Here is a 15,072-nt window from a genome sequence, read left to right on the forward strand (position 1 = left end):
CACTCCACCAGACTTCACTGGACCGACCACAGCTGCGTCCACTTCAGCTTCAGAAGAACAATGACCCACCACCACCCACAACAGGTTCCTCACAGGAGCTGGAGCAAGATCACCGCCGAGCAGCTCACCATCTCCCTCAGCCAGAACCCGCCCGCCAGCACAACGGACCCCAACGAAGCAGCCCGCAACTTCACACAGTGGCTGACTGCCTGCGCAGACGACCTTGAGCCACTGAAGAACCCTCCCGGCAGACCCAGAAGCAAGAGAGCCACCTGGTTCACCGACGAACTCAGGGACTCCAAGAAGAACTGCCGCACCCTCAAGAAAGCCTGGCTCCTTGACCAGACCACAGACAACATGACCACCCTCAAACAAGCCACCCGCAAGCACCACCAGCTCATCCGCACCACCAAGAAGAAATCACTGAAGGAACGACTGGACAACAACGCCCATGACAGCAAGGAACTCTTCAGCATCGTCAAGGAGTTCTCCAACCCCAGCACCAGCAACAACGACATCACTCCTTCACAAGACCTCTGCGACTCTCTCGTCTCGTTCTTCCACCGCAAGATCGCCAACATCCACAACAGCTTCGGCGCACCATCCACGCACCCTACCGCCGAACCAACGCCCCCCACCGCCACCCTCCGTACATGGACCACGGTGACCACCGAAGACACAGCCCGCACAATGAACACCATCCAATCCGGATCTCCAACCGACCCTGCCCCCACCACGTCTTCAACAAGGCCGACTCCATCATCGCACCCCAACTCCGGGACATCATCAACATCTCCTTCAACACCGCCACCTTCCCGGAGAGCTGGAAGCACGCCGAGCTCAGCGCCTTACTGAAGAAACCAACAGCAGATCCCACCGACCTCAAGAACTTTCGCCCCATCTCGCTCCTCCCTTTTCCGGCCAAAGTCATCGAGAAGACAGTCAACAGACAGCTTGCCACCTTCCTCGAGACTAACGGATCCCTTGACCCCTCGCAGTCCGGTTTCCGAGCCAACCACAGCACCGAGACCGCCCTCATCGCAGCCACCGACGACATCAGAACCCTGCTCGACTACGGGGAAACAGCGACCCTCATCCTCCTGGACCTCTCCGCAGCGTTTGACACTGTCTGCCACCGCACCCTAGTCCAACGCCTCAGCAACACAGGTATCCAAGAGAAGGCACTGGAATGGATCATCTTGTTCCTTGCCGGAAGAACACAGAGAGTCGGCCTCCCCCCGTTTCGATCCGAGGCCACCGAAGTCATCTGCGGCGTTCCGCAAGGATCATCACTCAGCCCCACCCTCTTCAATGTCTACATGAGACCCCTTGCAGTCATCACACAGCAACACAACCTCAACATCATCTCCTACGCCGACGACACCCAACTGATCCTCTCCCTCACCAGAGACCCCGCCACCACCAGAACTAGCCTACACGAAGGGATGAAAGACGTCGCCGAGTGGATGAAGAACAGCCGCCTGAAACTGAACTCAGACAATACAGAAGTCCTCATCCTGGGACTATCGTCCTCCGCCTGGGACGACTCCTGGTGGCCCCCCGCCCTGGGCATCACTCCCAGGCCAACAGACCATGCACGCATCCTGGGCTTCATCCTGGACTCCTCCCTCTTTATGACCAGACAAGTCAACGCCGTCTCCTCATCATGCTTCAACGCCCTACGCATGCTCCTCAAGATCTTCCGATGGATCCCGACCGAAAACAGGAAGACGGTCATCCAGGCACTCGTCACAAGCCCAATGCAAAAACCACAGTTGATGGACAGAATGCAGAAAAATGTCATACATTCACCCCAGTACAGAGATCTGGGCCTAAATCCATCGTTTTTTTGCACTCCACACCACCCCAGTTCAGACATGGCCCTATGCAAATCAGTCTGACCCTGTACCTCATGGGAACATTCTAGCCCGAACTGCCAAGCCATGCTTTCCCTGGACAGGAAACAAGCTTGTCACAAGCCGACTGGGCTACGGAAGCACCCTCTACGCCGGAACTACAGCCAAGCTACAGAAAAGACTCCAACGCATCCAGAACGCCTCCGCCCGACTCATCCTTGACATCCTCCGCCGCAGCCACATCTCCGGCCACCTGAGGGACCTGCACTGGCTCCCCGTCAGCAAGAGAATCAAGTTCAGACTCCTCACCCACGCACACAAGTCCCTCCATGACCTGGGCCCCAAGTACCTCAACGACCGCCTGACCTTCTACACGCCCACCCGCCTGCTACGTTCGACAAGCCTCGCCCTCGCCGCCGTACCACACATCTGAAGAGCCACCGCCGGAGGAAAATCCTTCTCCTACCTGGCGCCAAGACATGGAACTCCCTCCCCACCCACCTTCGGCTGACCCAGGACCATCTCGCCTTCAGGAGACAACTCAAGACCTGGCTGTTAGAGCAATAGCAGACCCCTTCCCACAAGTGCCTTGAGACCCTCCGGGTGAGTAGTGCGCTATACAAATGCTATGATTGATTGATTGATTGATTGATTGATTGATTGCTACGATTGCAAAACTGACCAGGCCTTGCAGTTGCTGGTGTTGTACGGGTACAACCTGAGGATAATGTGGCAGGGCTGCTGTGAGTGGGTATGATGGAAGGAGTCAACCCAAAACCCTCTAGGTAAGTTTGGGCGGCTTCGACTGTTGAGGAGATTATGCGCAGAGCTGAGGCTGCGTTTGGGGTCGAGGGTGCTGTGGTGGGCAGCACAGACATCACTTCTAAAAGGCAGTACTACAAGGGGCAGGGGCTGCGACCTCTGGAACAGGGACTGCTGTGGTTGCTAGTGATTCTGGAGGTCATGCAAGGTCCATAGTAAGGGAAAAACATGGGATCCTCGAAGATGGCAATAGGAGCCTGGGTAAGATCAGGAGCTCAGGAGGAGGACAATGTGCCTGGAGGTGGTGAAGGCCTGGAAACAACCCCGGGGTAGGGGAATCAGCACTCTTGTCAACGAGAAGCGCGCACTGCAGCAGGAAGCCCCGCGAGTGCACATGAGCCTATAACTGACCTCGAGCAGTGGCAGGTCTAGGGAAAGAGAGCATGGCCAGAACAGAACCAACACTGAGTCTTGTTAGAACACAGCAGGCAAAGTGCAATACCTAAAACCAGCACAGTATCTCACCAAGAACAAAACACAGACCCTAGCTTGAGTACACCCAACACAGTGCCAGTCAGAGACACTTCAGGGTTTCAGTCCCCGTGCACCTCGCTCCTCGGCTAGAGGCACCGGGCCCAAGCTAGCTCCCTGTGACAGGCATTCATCCGAATGTCTCAATTAATTAAATTAACATTGAAAAAAAATCACTTTCCTACTGCCTCGTGTTTATTCGGTGCTCCTCTTCCTCCTCTCAGAGTTGATGGCTCGAGCACAGGCTCACAGAGCCTCATTCAACTTCCTTCTGTCAATCCTAGTTCTGCTCTCATACTGCGTAGGCAGCATGAGACCGGCACCATGGTTGGTTAGAGCACGCAGGTTCGATTCTCCTTCAAGCACCGGGGTTCTGTGCTTGCTTAGGTTGGAATGTTTAAAGTGGGCATGTCAGGCTGCCCGTCACAAGACAGCCAGACAAAGGGACAAAGTGACATGTGCACCTGAAACTGAAGTGCACTCTTTTCCTCCGTGCTGCTGCTGGGCCCTCAGACTCGGCTGCTACCAGCATGAAAAATAAAATGGTAATATATTTGTTTTATTACCATATGAATTTTCTTGCTTCCTCACTGTCATCGGAGGGGTGACGCTCATCCGCCCTCTTGGAGGCATCGAGTTCCTTACTGCACTGGGTTTATGTGATCAATGGGGAAAATGTTCTTCATAAGTTTGGAAAAATCATGTGTTAAATGCTGTTGTTTTAGGGGTGCACTTAAAACCAAAATGGAATCCAAAATGTAAAACTTGGAAAACAAACTTGAGTCAAGTCTATAAATCAGTTAGTGTCTGCAGCAGAAACGATACACGTAATCCTATTTCTTGCAGCAAACTCGGAAAATATATGGCCTCAGGCTGGCTTAGTGAGTCCTATGACAAAACTTTTATTTTATTGTGTAGACAGACCAAGAGAGTTTTCCTTTTTACTCCACTGACAGATATTTCCTGACTACCTTTGCCTTGGCTCCTTATAGCATACTAATGTGTTTTATATGGTGTCAAAAACAAACAGAATATTTTATCTTACATTTTGCAGGAGCTCAAAAGGAAGAAGTCGCCTTAATGAATGGACTAACCGTGAATCTGCACCTCCTACTGGTATGTTTTTTTTTTTAAACAGCTATGTGATACCATATTTTAAATTACTGATTCCAATCAATTCTTTGTGAATATGGTATATTTTGCTAAAGGGCATTCAGATGCAAATCCTACAAAACCATGAAAAATGCATTTTGTCAGTTCATAATCTTTTGTCGCCTCGGGCTGAATCTTGAGATTGAGACAGTCTCCAAGGCTGCATATATTGACAGACATGACTCGGAACCCTGCCTAGGAAATAATATTTACAGAAAATGAGCACCTAAGCATTCTCCATACACAGTCTGTTTGATCTTTCCCTTATATGCAATCAATACAGATCTCTGAAAAAATACAATTTAAACGGTTTATTAATGAGACAAGCTCTGCATGTTTACAGTGTTCAGCAGGCATTTCCAACGCGATTTTAGAAGCCCGTCGCCTGCGATGCTGAATGTCGAGATTACTGAATAACTTCGCTCTTTAGGCTTCTATCCACTTGATGCTTCTTACATCCACCACCGTCCGCCCCTCAACCTTTTATCCCACTCTTTCTACCTGATGCTTCTTTCATTCACCACAATCCACCCTTTGCCCCTTTATCTCACGCTTTCCTCCTGATGCTTCTTTCACCCACCACCATCCACCCTCACCCCTTTATCTCACTCCTGCACGTTCTTTTTCATCCCTGCTTTGTCCCAGACTCTTAGTTTTGTCCATCTCTGTCTACCTCAGTCTTTCCTTCTTTTCACTCTCAGGTTTTGAGTCAAAGTCTGATGATGGATAAATCCAGATTCCCAAAATGGCTGCCGGTGGGCCTCACTTGCAAATACTGTCTCAAATTAAGTACTGAGGGCTTCCTTGTCTTGATTCCACCTCATTCCTTTTCTTCAACTGCCCTCCACTTCCTGGATTAGACTCTCACTCTTACAGGTCCTTTTTAATTCCTGCTTTCTCCTTTTTGTCACTGTGTTCTATCTTTATCTTTTTTATTATTACCGCCTTTTCTACCTCTCCCTCTCTTGCTGTGGTTCAATGTTTGATGATGAAAAATGAGTCACTGCTTTTCAAAATATATTATGCCTATCCCCAAAATATGCCCTTTGGTGTGAACCCAAATCTATGCAGAGTGCATGCATTGTGGACTGGTGTCCTGCCTCTTCGAGGGGCGAGCGTGCAAAAGGTATTAGGTGGGGATTACAGGTCACACTGAAGCAGTAGGGAAAAACCAAAAGATAAGACCTGATTTTTGCTGCTCTTACCTTGAACGGTTTAGTTACGGGCTCCAGCGGAGAACTATTCTACTATATTTGAGGGTTCCTGAGTGCCCCATTCAGGAGTTTAGATTACCACCCCAGCTGGAGGAAGACATTTCCCCGAGTCACTACTCTGGTGGTCAAAATAAAAAACTGGAGGGTAAGATGTAATACCTTTTTTGAAAACAAATAAAAACAAAATATTTCATAAAAATACATGTGTAAAACATTTATAAAAATGTTTACTTATTTTTACAACAAATTTTACAACTATATTGAAGTAAACTGTTATGAAACGCCTATACGACAGAAATATGTAATTATTAATTAAATAATAAACACATATATACACGCATGCTCAATAATCATACAATCAGTAATATATTTTAAAAATGAATATATTATATATCTACTTTTTTATTCTTTAATATTGCTTAAACATGTGAAAAATGAAACATCAAAGAACAATGTCAAGAACAATAATATATTAAACCAAAAAAAAACTCTGAAATAAGATTTAAGAAACAAATATCTAAAAATTGTAAAATAAATGTTAGGGGCTGGGGTGGGGATACTATTTGCTAATATAACTGCCAGACAACAAACACAGGGTGTTGCAGGGATTCTGCTCATACACAGAACTGTGCACAGAGACCGAAGACCTCAGTTAATTGTGGTGGACCAAAAAACTCACCTCAGTACCTAGAACCCCTAACCAACTAGCATCAGTGTCTCATTAGCTCTTCATCCTATAGCAAATGTACCAATGATTAGAAAACCCAGGACATGCAACTTAGGTTACTCTCAGGATGGTGGGAATCAAGAACCCTCTTTCGATATATTCTCATACCAGTCCACAACGTGAGTAAATAGAGACACGTAAAAGTTTAAAATGTTTATTTTAACGACGTGCCCTAAAGATGCAGTATTTCTGCTAACATAAGCAGGTATCTGATTAATAATAATACGATCAGCATTGTTACAGTTCCATAAAACACAAAAGGAGAAAGCAAATTATAATGCTAGTGGAAACAGGACCTATAGCTCCTAGGATACCACCGTCCCTAGCTAGGACCTGTGTTTTATAATAATAATAGAAGGTCTCTTAGGCTTGAATGGGGAACCACATTCCTCAAAGATCAGTAGAGGTGATTCACATCCGGATTTGCAACAAGTTCTCTCGGTCTCTGGAAACAGATTTTCTCCAAGTGTTCTAATCATGCCTGCAGTGCAATATTAAAAGGTGCTAGAATTTCAGTCAGCCGCAGCTGTGTGCAATGTGCGTCTAGAGCCTGTGCAGATCAGGCCGAATAACAGCTTACATTGTTTTGTTAACCTTGGAGGCTTCTGCAAGTCTAGGGATGTCAAAAACAAGGTGTCCTCATGTGAAGAAAAGTCAAGCAATCTAACTTACAATAACAGATATATGCAGTGTTGTGTGCAAAAGCTGCAAATTAGCAAAATAGCGTTTAAACAACTAATAAGAGTAAGCTAACATAGCAATGTGTGAACGCAATATTTTATGGTGTCATAATATTATGACAACCTCGGAGAAACTTCATGTATTCAGGGCGGGGGTCTAGGGGTTAAGATTTACTGTTCTGACAAGTCGCACAACATCGAGGAAAAAAATATATATATTTGTGGGGGACGAGGGGTTAGGTTTAGTATTATATCAACAGCCCCATCATTATTGAGGAAAGCGCACATATTTTGGCAGCAGAGGGTCACCTTAAATATTCTTACTCTAGGTCCAGCAACAATGGGGAAAGAGCATGCATTGGGAGAGGTTCCTCGGATTTATTATTCTAACTCAAGTCCCAGCAAAGACTGGGGGAAAAGCATATCCTTTTTTGTATGAAAGGGGGTTAGATTTGCTATTTTAAGTCAAGTCCCACACACTAGGCATGAGCGGATTTTGCGAATTCGCAATCCGCGGATTTGCGGATTTGAAAATTCACAAAATCCGCAGATTTTTCGAATCCGCGGATTTGCGGATTTTGTGGTGGGGGGGGGGGTCTTCTGTGCCAGTTCACGACGTGCCTCTTATGTGTATGGTCAGGCATGGCTTCAATGCAAGTTCACATGCCTCTTGTGTGTATAAAAGGTCAGAGAAAGATCAGTTCAGCAGATGAAGAGAAAGAAGCTCCTGGTCACAGGAACAGCACTGGTGTTGTGCTCGTGAAAGTCAAGGATGCAAAGGCCTCTATCCAGCATCACAGTTGATGTTCCATGGTAGATTTGGAAAGAAGGCACACCTGCCCAGCCTCGACGACCCTCACGATTGTATTTGGGCTAATGAATGAGTTACTAAATTTGAGCTTCAACTAGTTCGAGCGACCATGTGTGTGTTACTATGCAATCGCGCCGAAGGGCGCAGGGGTCCCTTGAGTGAGCTGTCCATCATAGTGGGTAAATGGCGGGAAGACGGTGCACACCGCGAGTGTGTGGGCGGGGCCAAACAGGCATGGCTTCAATGCGAGTTCACATGCCTCTTGTGTGTATAAAAAAGGTCAAAGAAAGATCAGTTCAGCAGATGAAGAGAAAGAAACCCCTGGTCACAGGAACAGCACGGGTATTGCGCTCGTGAAAGTCAAGGATGCAAGTGGCTCTGTTCAGCATCACAGCGGATTTTCAAAGGTAGATAGATGTGGGGAGAAAGCAGACCTGTGCCCAGCCTACTCATGTAACTATTTTACAATGGCGCCAGCAAGCTGCCAGCGCCGTTGTAAAATAGTTACAAAGTTAGCTTGCACAGGAAGCACTTAGATAAAATAAAGCAGCACCTGCTTCGTTTTATCTAGTGGTTCCTGTGCAAGCTAACTTTGTAACTTTATATTTGTATAAATAGTTATCAATAAATAGACTTTAAAAAATAACACATTAACAATAAATAGCATATAAACACTATCCAGCCAATACCCCAATAAACTTTACATCCTAAATAAAAACATATAGGCTCATTTACATATAGTTTTAAGAATAATAACTACATTTCAAATTCCAAATAGAATAACTTCACTAAAATAACAAAATACAATACTTTACATACCAACATTACTGCTAAAAACAATGTACATCCTATTAATATATGGTTCATCAATATTTTTGTAGTAACATCATTGTGACCACAATATTATGGTTATTTGAAACTTTAGAGTATATATTCAGGATCCATGCTGTTGTATTTGTCCTCCAGTTTCGTCCAACCTGGTCTTATCTTATATTTGCCCTAAGCGAACTGCATTCCTGTCTCTGTCTTCCTCTTTAAACATTGAATTGGCCATATTGAGTTTCAGTGACAAACCTCCTTCTAGGTAGCCATGTATTTTACAAAACATATAGAATAGTAATAATAATATTATTATTATTATTATTATTATTATTATTAATAATAATAATAATAATAATAATAATAATAATAATAATAATAATAATAATAATAATAATAATAATTACATGGTCATTTTGGGAGTCAGAATCATCGAGTTACTTGTAGTTTATAAACTTGGTGGTTTCAGAAGCTGGGATGTTCCTTTGTAACCAGGCTAATGATGTTCCTCAACAGTTGGACATGTCCCTAAAGCTTTCAGAGCTGTTACATGTATTCCTGCATTCGAAGGAGAATAATTGCTATCCACACTACTCCTATGTTCCCATTTCTCTTTCTCACTCCTCGGTCTATTATCCTCCTGTTGACCTCTTGTCCATTCAGTTACCCTCTCACTCACATGCCTCACATACCTTATCCTTCTCTTCTCCTCTGGTTTGCCGTTCCCTTTTATCACTCCAACTCCCTCATTATTGTTAACCCCTAGTTTTTTCCACTCTCCCTTTAAGTCTCTCCTGTCCAACTCTGACCGCCACCCTCACCTCTTGCCCCCTGCTTCAATCTGTGAAACATCATTCAAAATACAAAGAATGCTCTCCTCCCCTTTGCAGCAATAATCTGCTCTCAGATCCCTTCTACTCCTGTACCCATATAATTTCCATCTATACCTCTTCTCACATCCCATTGCAATCTACTTTCCAGTATACTTGCTTTTGTCTTTCCTATTAATCCAAACCCTATTAATTTGCTCCTAAGCTTGATGGAGCCAACAATGAGCAAATCACTTTTGCTCTACCTTTTTCCTTCCCCACCCGTAAAATTAACATGTATATCTATGTTCTGAACACCACTTGTTTCACATTTCGAATAATTTCAAAAACAACCACTAAAACATTAGCACCCTAATTTCCATATTTAACCAGGACCTCATGTTCAAATACATAAAACATGCTTAGTTAAGGCACTGCACTAATACAAGTTTAGGCCATCCTTCCAGACTATATTATTTTGATCTGAAACAGTGTTGTCTAGAAGAGAGGTGGAGTAATAGAAGTTTTCCAATATGTCCACCTTCAAATACTTTGCATTTGCAGAATTCATATGCCATCTTGTGGTACTTTCTCTTACTTGTTCCCATTGAGCTACATACCACTGTTAACTGCAAAGCCTTCCACAATTCCATTGTTGATGTCAACTACACTAATCTATGCACATTGAGTGACCTCAACAACTGTTTTAGCAAAACTAGATAATTCTCAAACCAGATCCCTCCTGTCTAACCATCTACACCTAAACACTGGCATCACACATACTCAATGGATCTTCATCTTCCCAGGATACAACACCATGTCAGGAAATTACCCCATGACTTTGTATTATCACAATGTACCTTCAAACATAAACTCCCCTCATCTCATTGCACAACAATCCAATCAAATACAAAGATCTCTTGTCGAACTTGGGAAAAATGTTATATCTTTATTTTGTCAATTCTAGAGGTGCCAATGCGTACTATCACTATTTTTACAGGGCGGCAGGTACAGCGGCCCCAACAGCGCTGGGATGCCTGGCTTCACATTAGGGATACCCAGGAGTGGACATCTCACAGGGAAAAGCCAGGAAGGGTTCCACAGCGGTATGCGTACAGTGCCTGGAAACCCTGGTTGGGGGTATAAGTGCACTTTACAAGTACAAATTCATTTCATTTTCATTACAGACTCTCATCCTACTATGGCAAATGATTCATCCTGCTCATGACATGCCTTTTCTTACAATTCCAATGGAAGACCTGTTGATTCTCTTCACAATGAAAACTGAAAAAAAGAACCTTTGACAGAAAATGAAGAAAAATGAACAATTCTGATGAGAGGTTCTGCTTTCTACTACAATCCATTAATAAGTCTATGTCAAGTACAAATGTAGACTCCATTATGCCACATGATTTTTCAAGCTTCTTGGCCATCAATAGGACCACATATAGTTATTGTAGATTTCCAAAACAGGAAGTGTACCTCCTCAAGAATCACTCACTCACCAGAGCCATGAGAAATAATGGCTGATCACTTTGAGCTTAATTTACAAAACTATCTGCACTTTTGTATTTAACCTTTAAACAGAAATACCTGATTTTTAAAGCTGTCAAAAGTTTGTTTTGCTCTTGAGTATGTATTTTATACAAAAATATTTTTAATGAGCCAATCTCCTATTTGAGTGTAGTTGGTAACCCTGGGCGGTGAACTACGCTTCGCTTACGGAGTTTGTGGAGTTTCCCACACTCTGCGATACGTGGAGCTCGTGAAGTTCCAAAAATAATCCGGTTCTTGTAGCTGAGTATTTTTCCGCACTCGAGATCATCAATGTCAAGTTGGTGATTGCGAGCGAGGAAAATCAACTTCCCACAAGTTTTTTTCTCGTTCGCAATCGTCAACATGAAGTTGCCGAGCAGGAACGTGGAAAATAAACATCCCAGCAAGATTTCTCAACGCTGGGTGGTCAGGTTTCTCATTGCAACCGCTCGCGATGAAAAACTGCTTGTTCGGGTTGAGAAATCTGCCATCAGAGTAAAAATCTACTTGAGTCGTAGAAAAGGGAAAGAATGGACTGCTTGCGCTGTGCTAGGTGTAGTTATGAGAAAAAGGTCCACCCTAAACATTTCCAGGACTATCAACGGAAACCTCACAGTGAAGTGCTTACCAGGTGCACTTGGAATATTTTGTGAAATCTCACACATCATGAAACTGCACCTATGCAAATTTGCTGACCTGTGGATCGAGACTATAACATTTTCAGAGAATCAGGAACTTCAACATAAAAGTTAAGAACTTGTAGAACTATTTGTGGCCATATCCTATAGAGAAGTGACCCTGCATCGCTCATCACTCAGAACTCATCACTTCAACATGTTTCACACACTGTTCGTCTTCAACCACCTTTTTCCCAACAAAGTCCTAGAATTCATCAGGGTTGGTTGCAATGCTATCTGGCTGGCACAGGAACATTTCTACTCCATAATATCTGGCTCATGTATTAGCGATTTTAATTTATTCTGCATCAGCATGTCCACACCAGCATTGTTTTCTTCAGGTTCTTTATATGCAAACTCATTTAAAGATCAACCTTCACCCAGATCTCTCTCTTTGTCAAAGACAACATCCCCATTTACCAAACAACACTCTGAAGATGCGCACTGAATCTAACTTAGTATCTATCAGATGTGACCTCTGAATCACTCACAGTGAAAACAAACTTGATGCCACGTGCTACTGGACATCCTTTAATCTTTTGATCCTGGAATGCATTTCTTTGTACCTTGCTAAAAGATATCACAAAAATATATTCTACAGCCCCTGCCTTTAATATTGATATTCGACTGGTCCCCACCATTGCATGTCTCGTCTTCAAATTCATCCAGATCCTATTAAATGTTTTAGCCTTGGCTGCTGCAGATAAACTGATCACACCCGGATACTCTTAAAGCTTGAAAAACCCCGGATTTTGATTGATGCACTCTATGCACCAAAGCAGTGAACTATGTAAAGCTGTCTAACCACCTCAAGAGTAACTTAGCAAAATCTGATATTCTCACTTCTTGCACCTGTTAGACTCCCACCAGTCAGTAAAATGGAAGTGATAATTTATTTATTTATGGTTTCCCTGAGAGGGAGAAGGGGGCTAAAAATGAGGACTTGTGACAAAAAGGAGGTATGTCTGGAAAGATGAGAAACTCACATTTCCAGAAATACCTCCCTTTTGCTGCAGAATGCCAGGCAATCAGAGTGGAATATGATTACCTAGCACTTCCCCGAGGCAAGAAGTATTCTCTGTATGGGTAGTGACCCTTTGGGCAAGAACATGCTCTCCCCGGGATAGAAAGCACACTAAACACTAGGGATTACTGCATAAAAGAATGAGGGGCTGGGGACAGCTCACTATGTGCAGGTCCATGCCCCCACCCCATAACGGTCACAACAGCTTTTCAGCCCCCTGGGGGCTCGGAAAGCCTACTAGACACCAGCAATAAATGACAAAAGGAATGGAAGTGGCCCACAATACTCGTGGGCATTACAGTCTGTATGTCCCACTGGAGGGGTATTGAGGGGTTTGTTCAATCTGCCTCCCGGATGGGATCAGACAGAACGCTAGTCACCAGGAAGAATTAGAAAAATTAAAGGGGTGCAGGCAGCTCATCATGCAGATGTCCAAGACCCAGCCCAATAAGTACAACAGTCTTTCTGTCCTTCATGGGGTGCACATTCGGGGATATGCCTCCAACCTGCCCCCTGAAAAGGGAAAACCCTCTAATCCCAAGGGAATATGAAAAACAAAAAAATAAAGGATTGTGCAGCTTACAATACAAAAGTCCATGGCCCCCCTAAAAAAATAATTTTTCGTTTTTTGGGTAGCAGATCAGGGTGTTTGCCCCAATCTGCCACACTGGCAAGGAGAAAGCCTATTTGACAACAGGATTTTTTTTAAGTTGGAGGCAGCCTACCATGCTCAGTCTTTCTGCTCTCTTGGGTCTGATTGAGGGGCTTGCTCTCAATCTGCCCTGTTGGGCGCAAAATCCCACTAGACACCTGGGAAATTCCCAAACAAAATGAGGAGTGAGAATAGCCAACCATGACATATGGCCATACCCTCAACTCAGAATGGGCCATTACAGTCTTTCAAACCCTTCTGCAGGCCAGATTGGGGGCTGTCCCCAACCTGCCCCTTGGGGTGAGTAGAAACCCCACCAGATAGTATGAGATCTTATTTACAAATAAAGAAAATAATTAGTTCAGTCCACCCTGGTTAAGGGCTATGACTCCACCACAAAATCGGGCAATATACTGTTTTTGTCACCCTAGGAAGGGGAGTTGGGGGTATGACCCCAAAGGGGGCAAAAGTCTACCTGACACCAGGAATGTTACATTTGGGTAAAACAAAGGGGTACAAGAGCACCTCATCCTGGCTTTGGACCATACCCGCACCCCAAAAGGGCAAATCAGTATCTGTGCCCCTGGGGTCAGCGATGTCATTTGTCCTCAATTTGCCCTTTATGGACGAAAGTCAACTAGACATCAGCAATTTCAAAATGACACCAGTAAAAACAAAAGGTTAGAATGGCTCACCCTGGTATCAACCCACACTTCAAATGAGGCAAGAGTTTTCAGCCCCCCAGGGGGCAGACAAGAGGTTTGTCCTGATTGGGGAGATAGCTTCTCATCTGCCCCTCAAGAGGTAGAAAGCCCACTAGGCACTGGGGGCTTTATATTTGGACAGAAAGAAGTAACTTGTATGCCCAGCCCTGCATTGCGCCATACCCCCACCCAAAAAAGGGACAAATATTATTACTCCCCCCCCAGTGGGTTGATGCAACATTGGGTCATGCCGTCACCCCAAGAGAAGCAAAATAAAAAAGTATTTAAAAGGCACCTTGAGGGAATGCCAAACCCCTGCCCACCAGAAAACTCCTAATCGGGCAAGCAGCCGGCAGTCGACTTTGGAAATGCGGGAGTGGGGTGGTGGCATGCCGCCCTGCTCGGGCACTGCAAAGTTGTATTCATTCCCTTAGTTTTATCTGTTTCTGTTGCACAACTGACAGGCTATGGTATGTGGAGGTACGGTTTCATATAACTGAGCTCCCACGCTATCAAAACAAAATAATGCACGAAAAGGTAAACAGGTTTCAGTAAGCTCATATTTGTCCGGAGCAGTAAAGGAATCCCTAGTGAAAATGTCTGAAAACTATGAGGTTTGTAACAAACAAAACGCACATTGTTAAAAAAATTAATTATGGAAAGGCTCAAAGGAAGCTGAAACATAAAGACTGAAGTGAAATGAGAAAAGGTTAACAAACAATGAAAATGGCTAAGGGGGTCAGAGTTCAGAAAAACATCAAAAACATTTCAATCAAATTGAACATTTCCCAAGTCAAATATTCAGAATTAGGAAAAATGTCAAAGTGGGCTTCTTAGCAATTCACTGGACGATGGTAAGCCTGCCAGGTTTAGTGTTTCCCGCTGAGTTAGGAAGCTATTCCCAGTTAATGGCCTTCTGCTTCAATTGTGGGAGCTGTATTGGATATAAGAGTGAGAGCCATCCACTATGCCCATGGCACAACTGGCACGTCTTGTGGCAGACGTCTGTTTATGGATATTAAAAACAGTGGGGCATATTACCAAGGGCATTATCGCCGCATTAGCGGGACTTTTTCCCGCTAATGCAGTGATAATTTTATCGCCCTATTACCAAGCTG

At 44.4% G+C, this 15,072-nt stretch overlaps 1 protein-coding gene across 3 annotated transcripts in view; it reads left to right on the forward strand.

Annotated features, from left to right (window-relative positions):
* Positions 1–15,072, forward strand: part of KYNU (kynureninase) — a 940,604-nt gene that overhangs the window by 430,997 nt on the left and 494,535 nt on the right. For all 3 annotated transcript variants that reach the window (XM_086957469.1, XM_086957470.1, XM_086957471.1), the window contains exon 5: positions 4,204–4,265. In XM_086957469.1, the coding sequence (XP_086813595.1) occupies positions 4,204–4,265 (62 nt within the window). The remainder of the gene's footprint in view (positions 1–4,203; positions 4,266–15,072) is intronic.

The sequence above is a fragment of the Lissotriton vulgaris genome, chromosome 2_1, assembly GCF_964263255.1.
Source record: "Lissotriton vulgaris chromosome 2_1, aLisVul1.2, whole genome shotgun sequence".
NCBI classification, from domain to species: Eukaryota; Metazoa; Chordata; class Amphibia; order Caudata; family Salamandridae; genus Lissotriton; species Lissotriton vulgaris.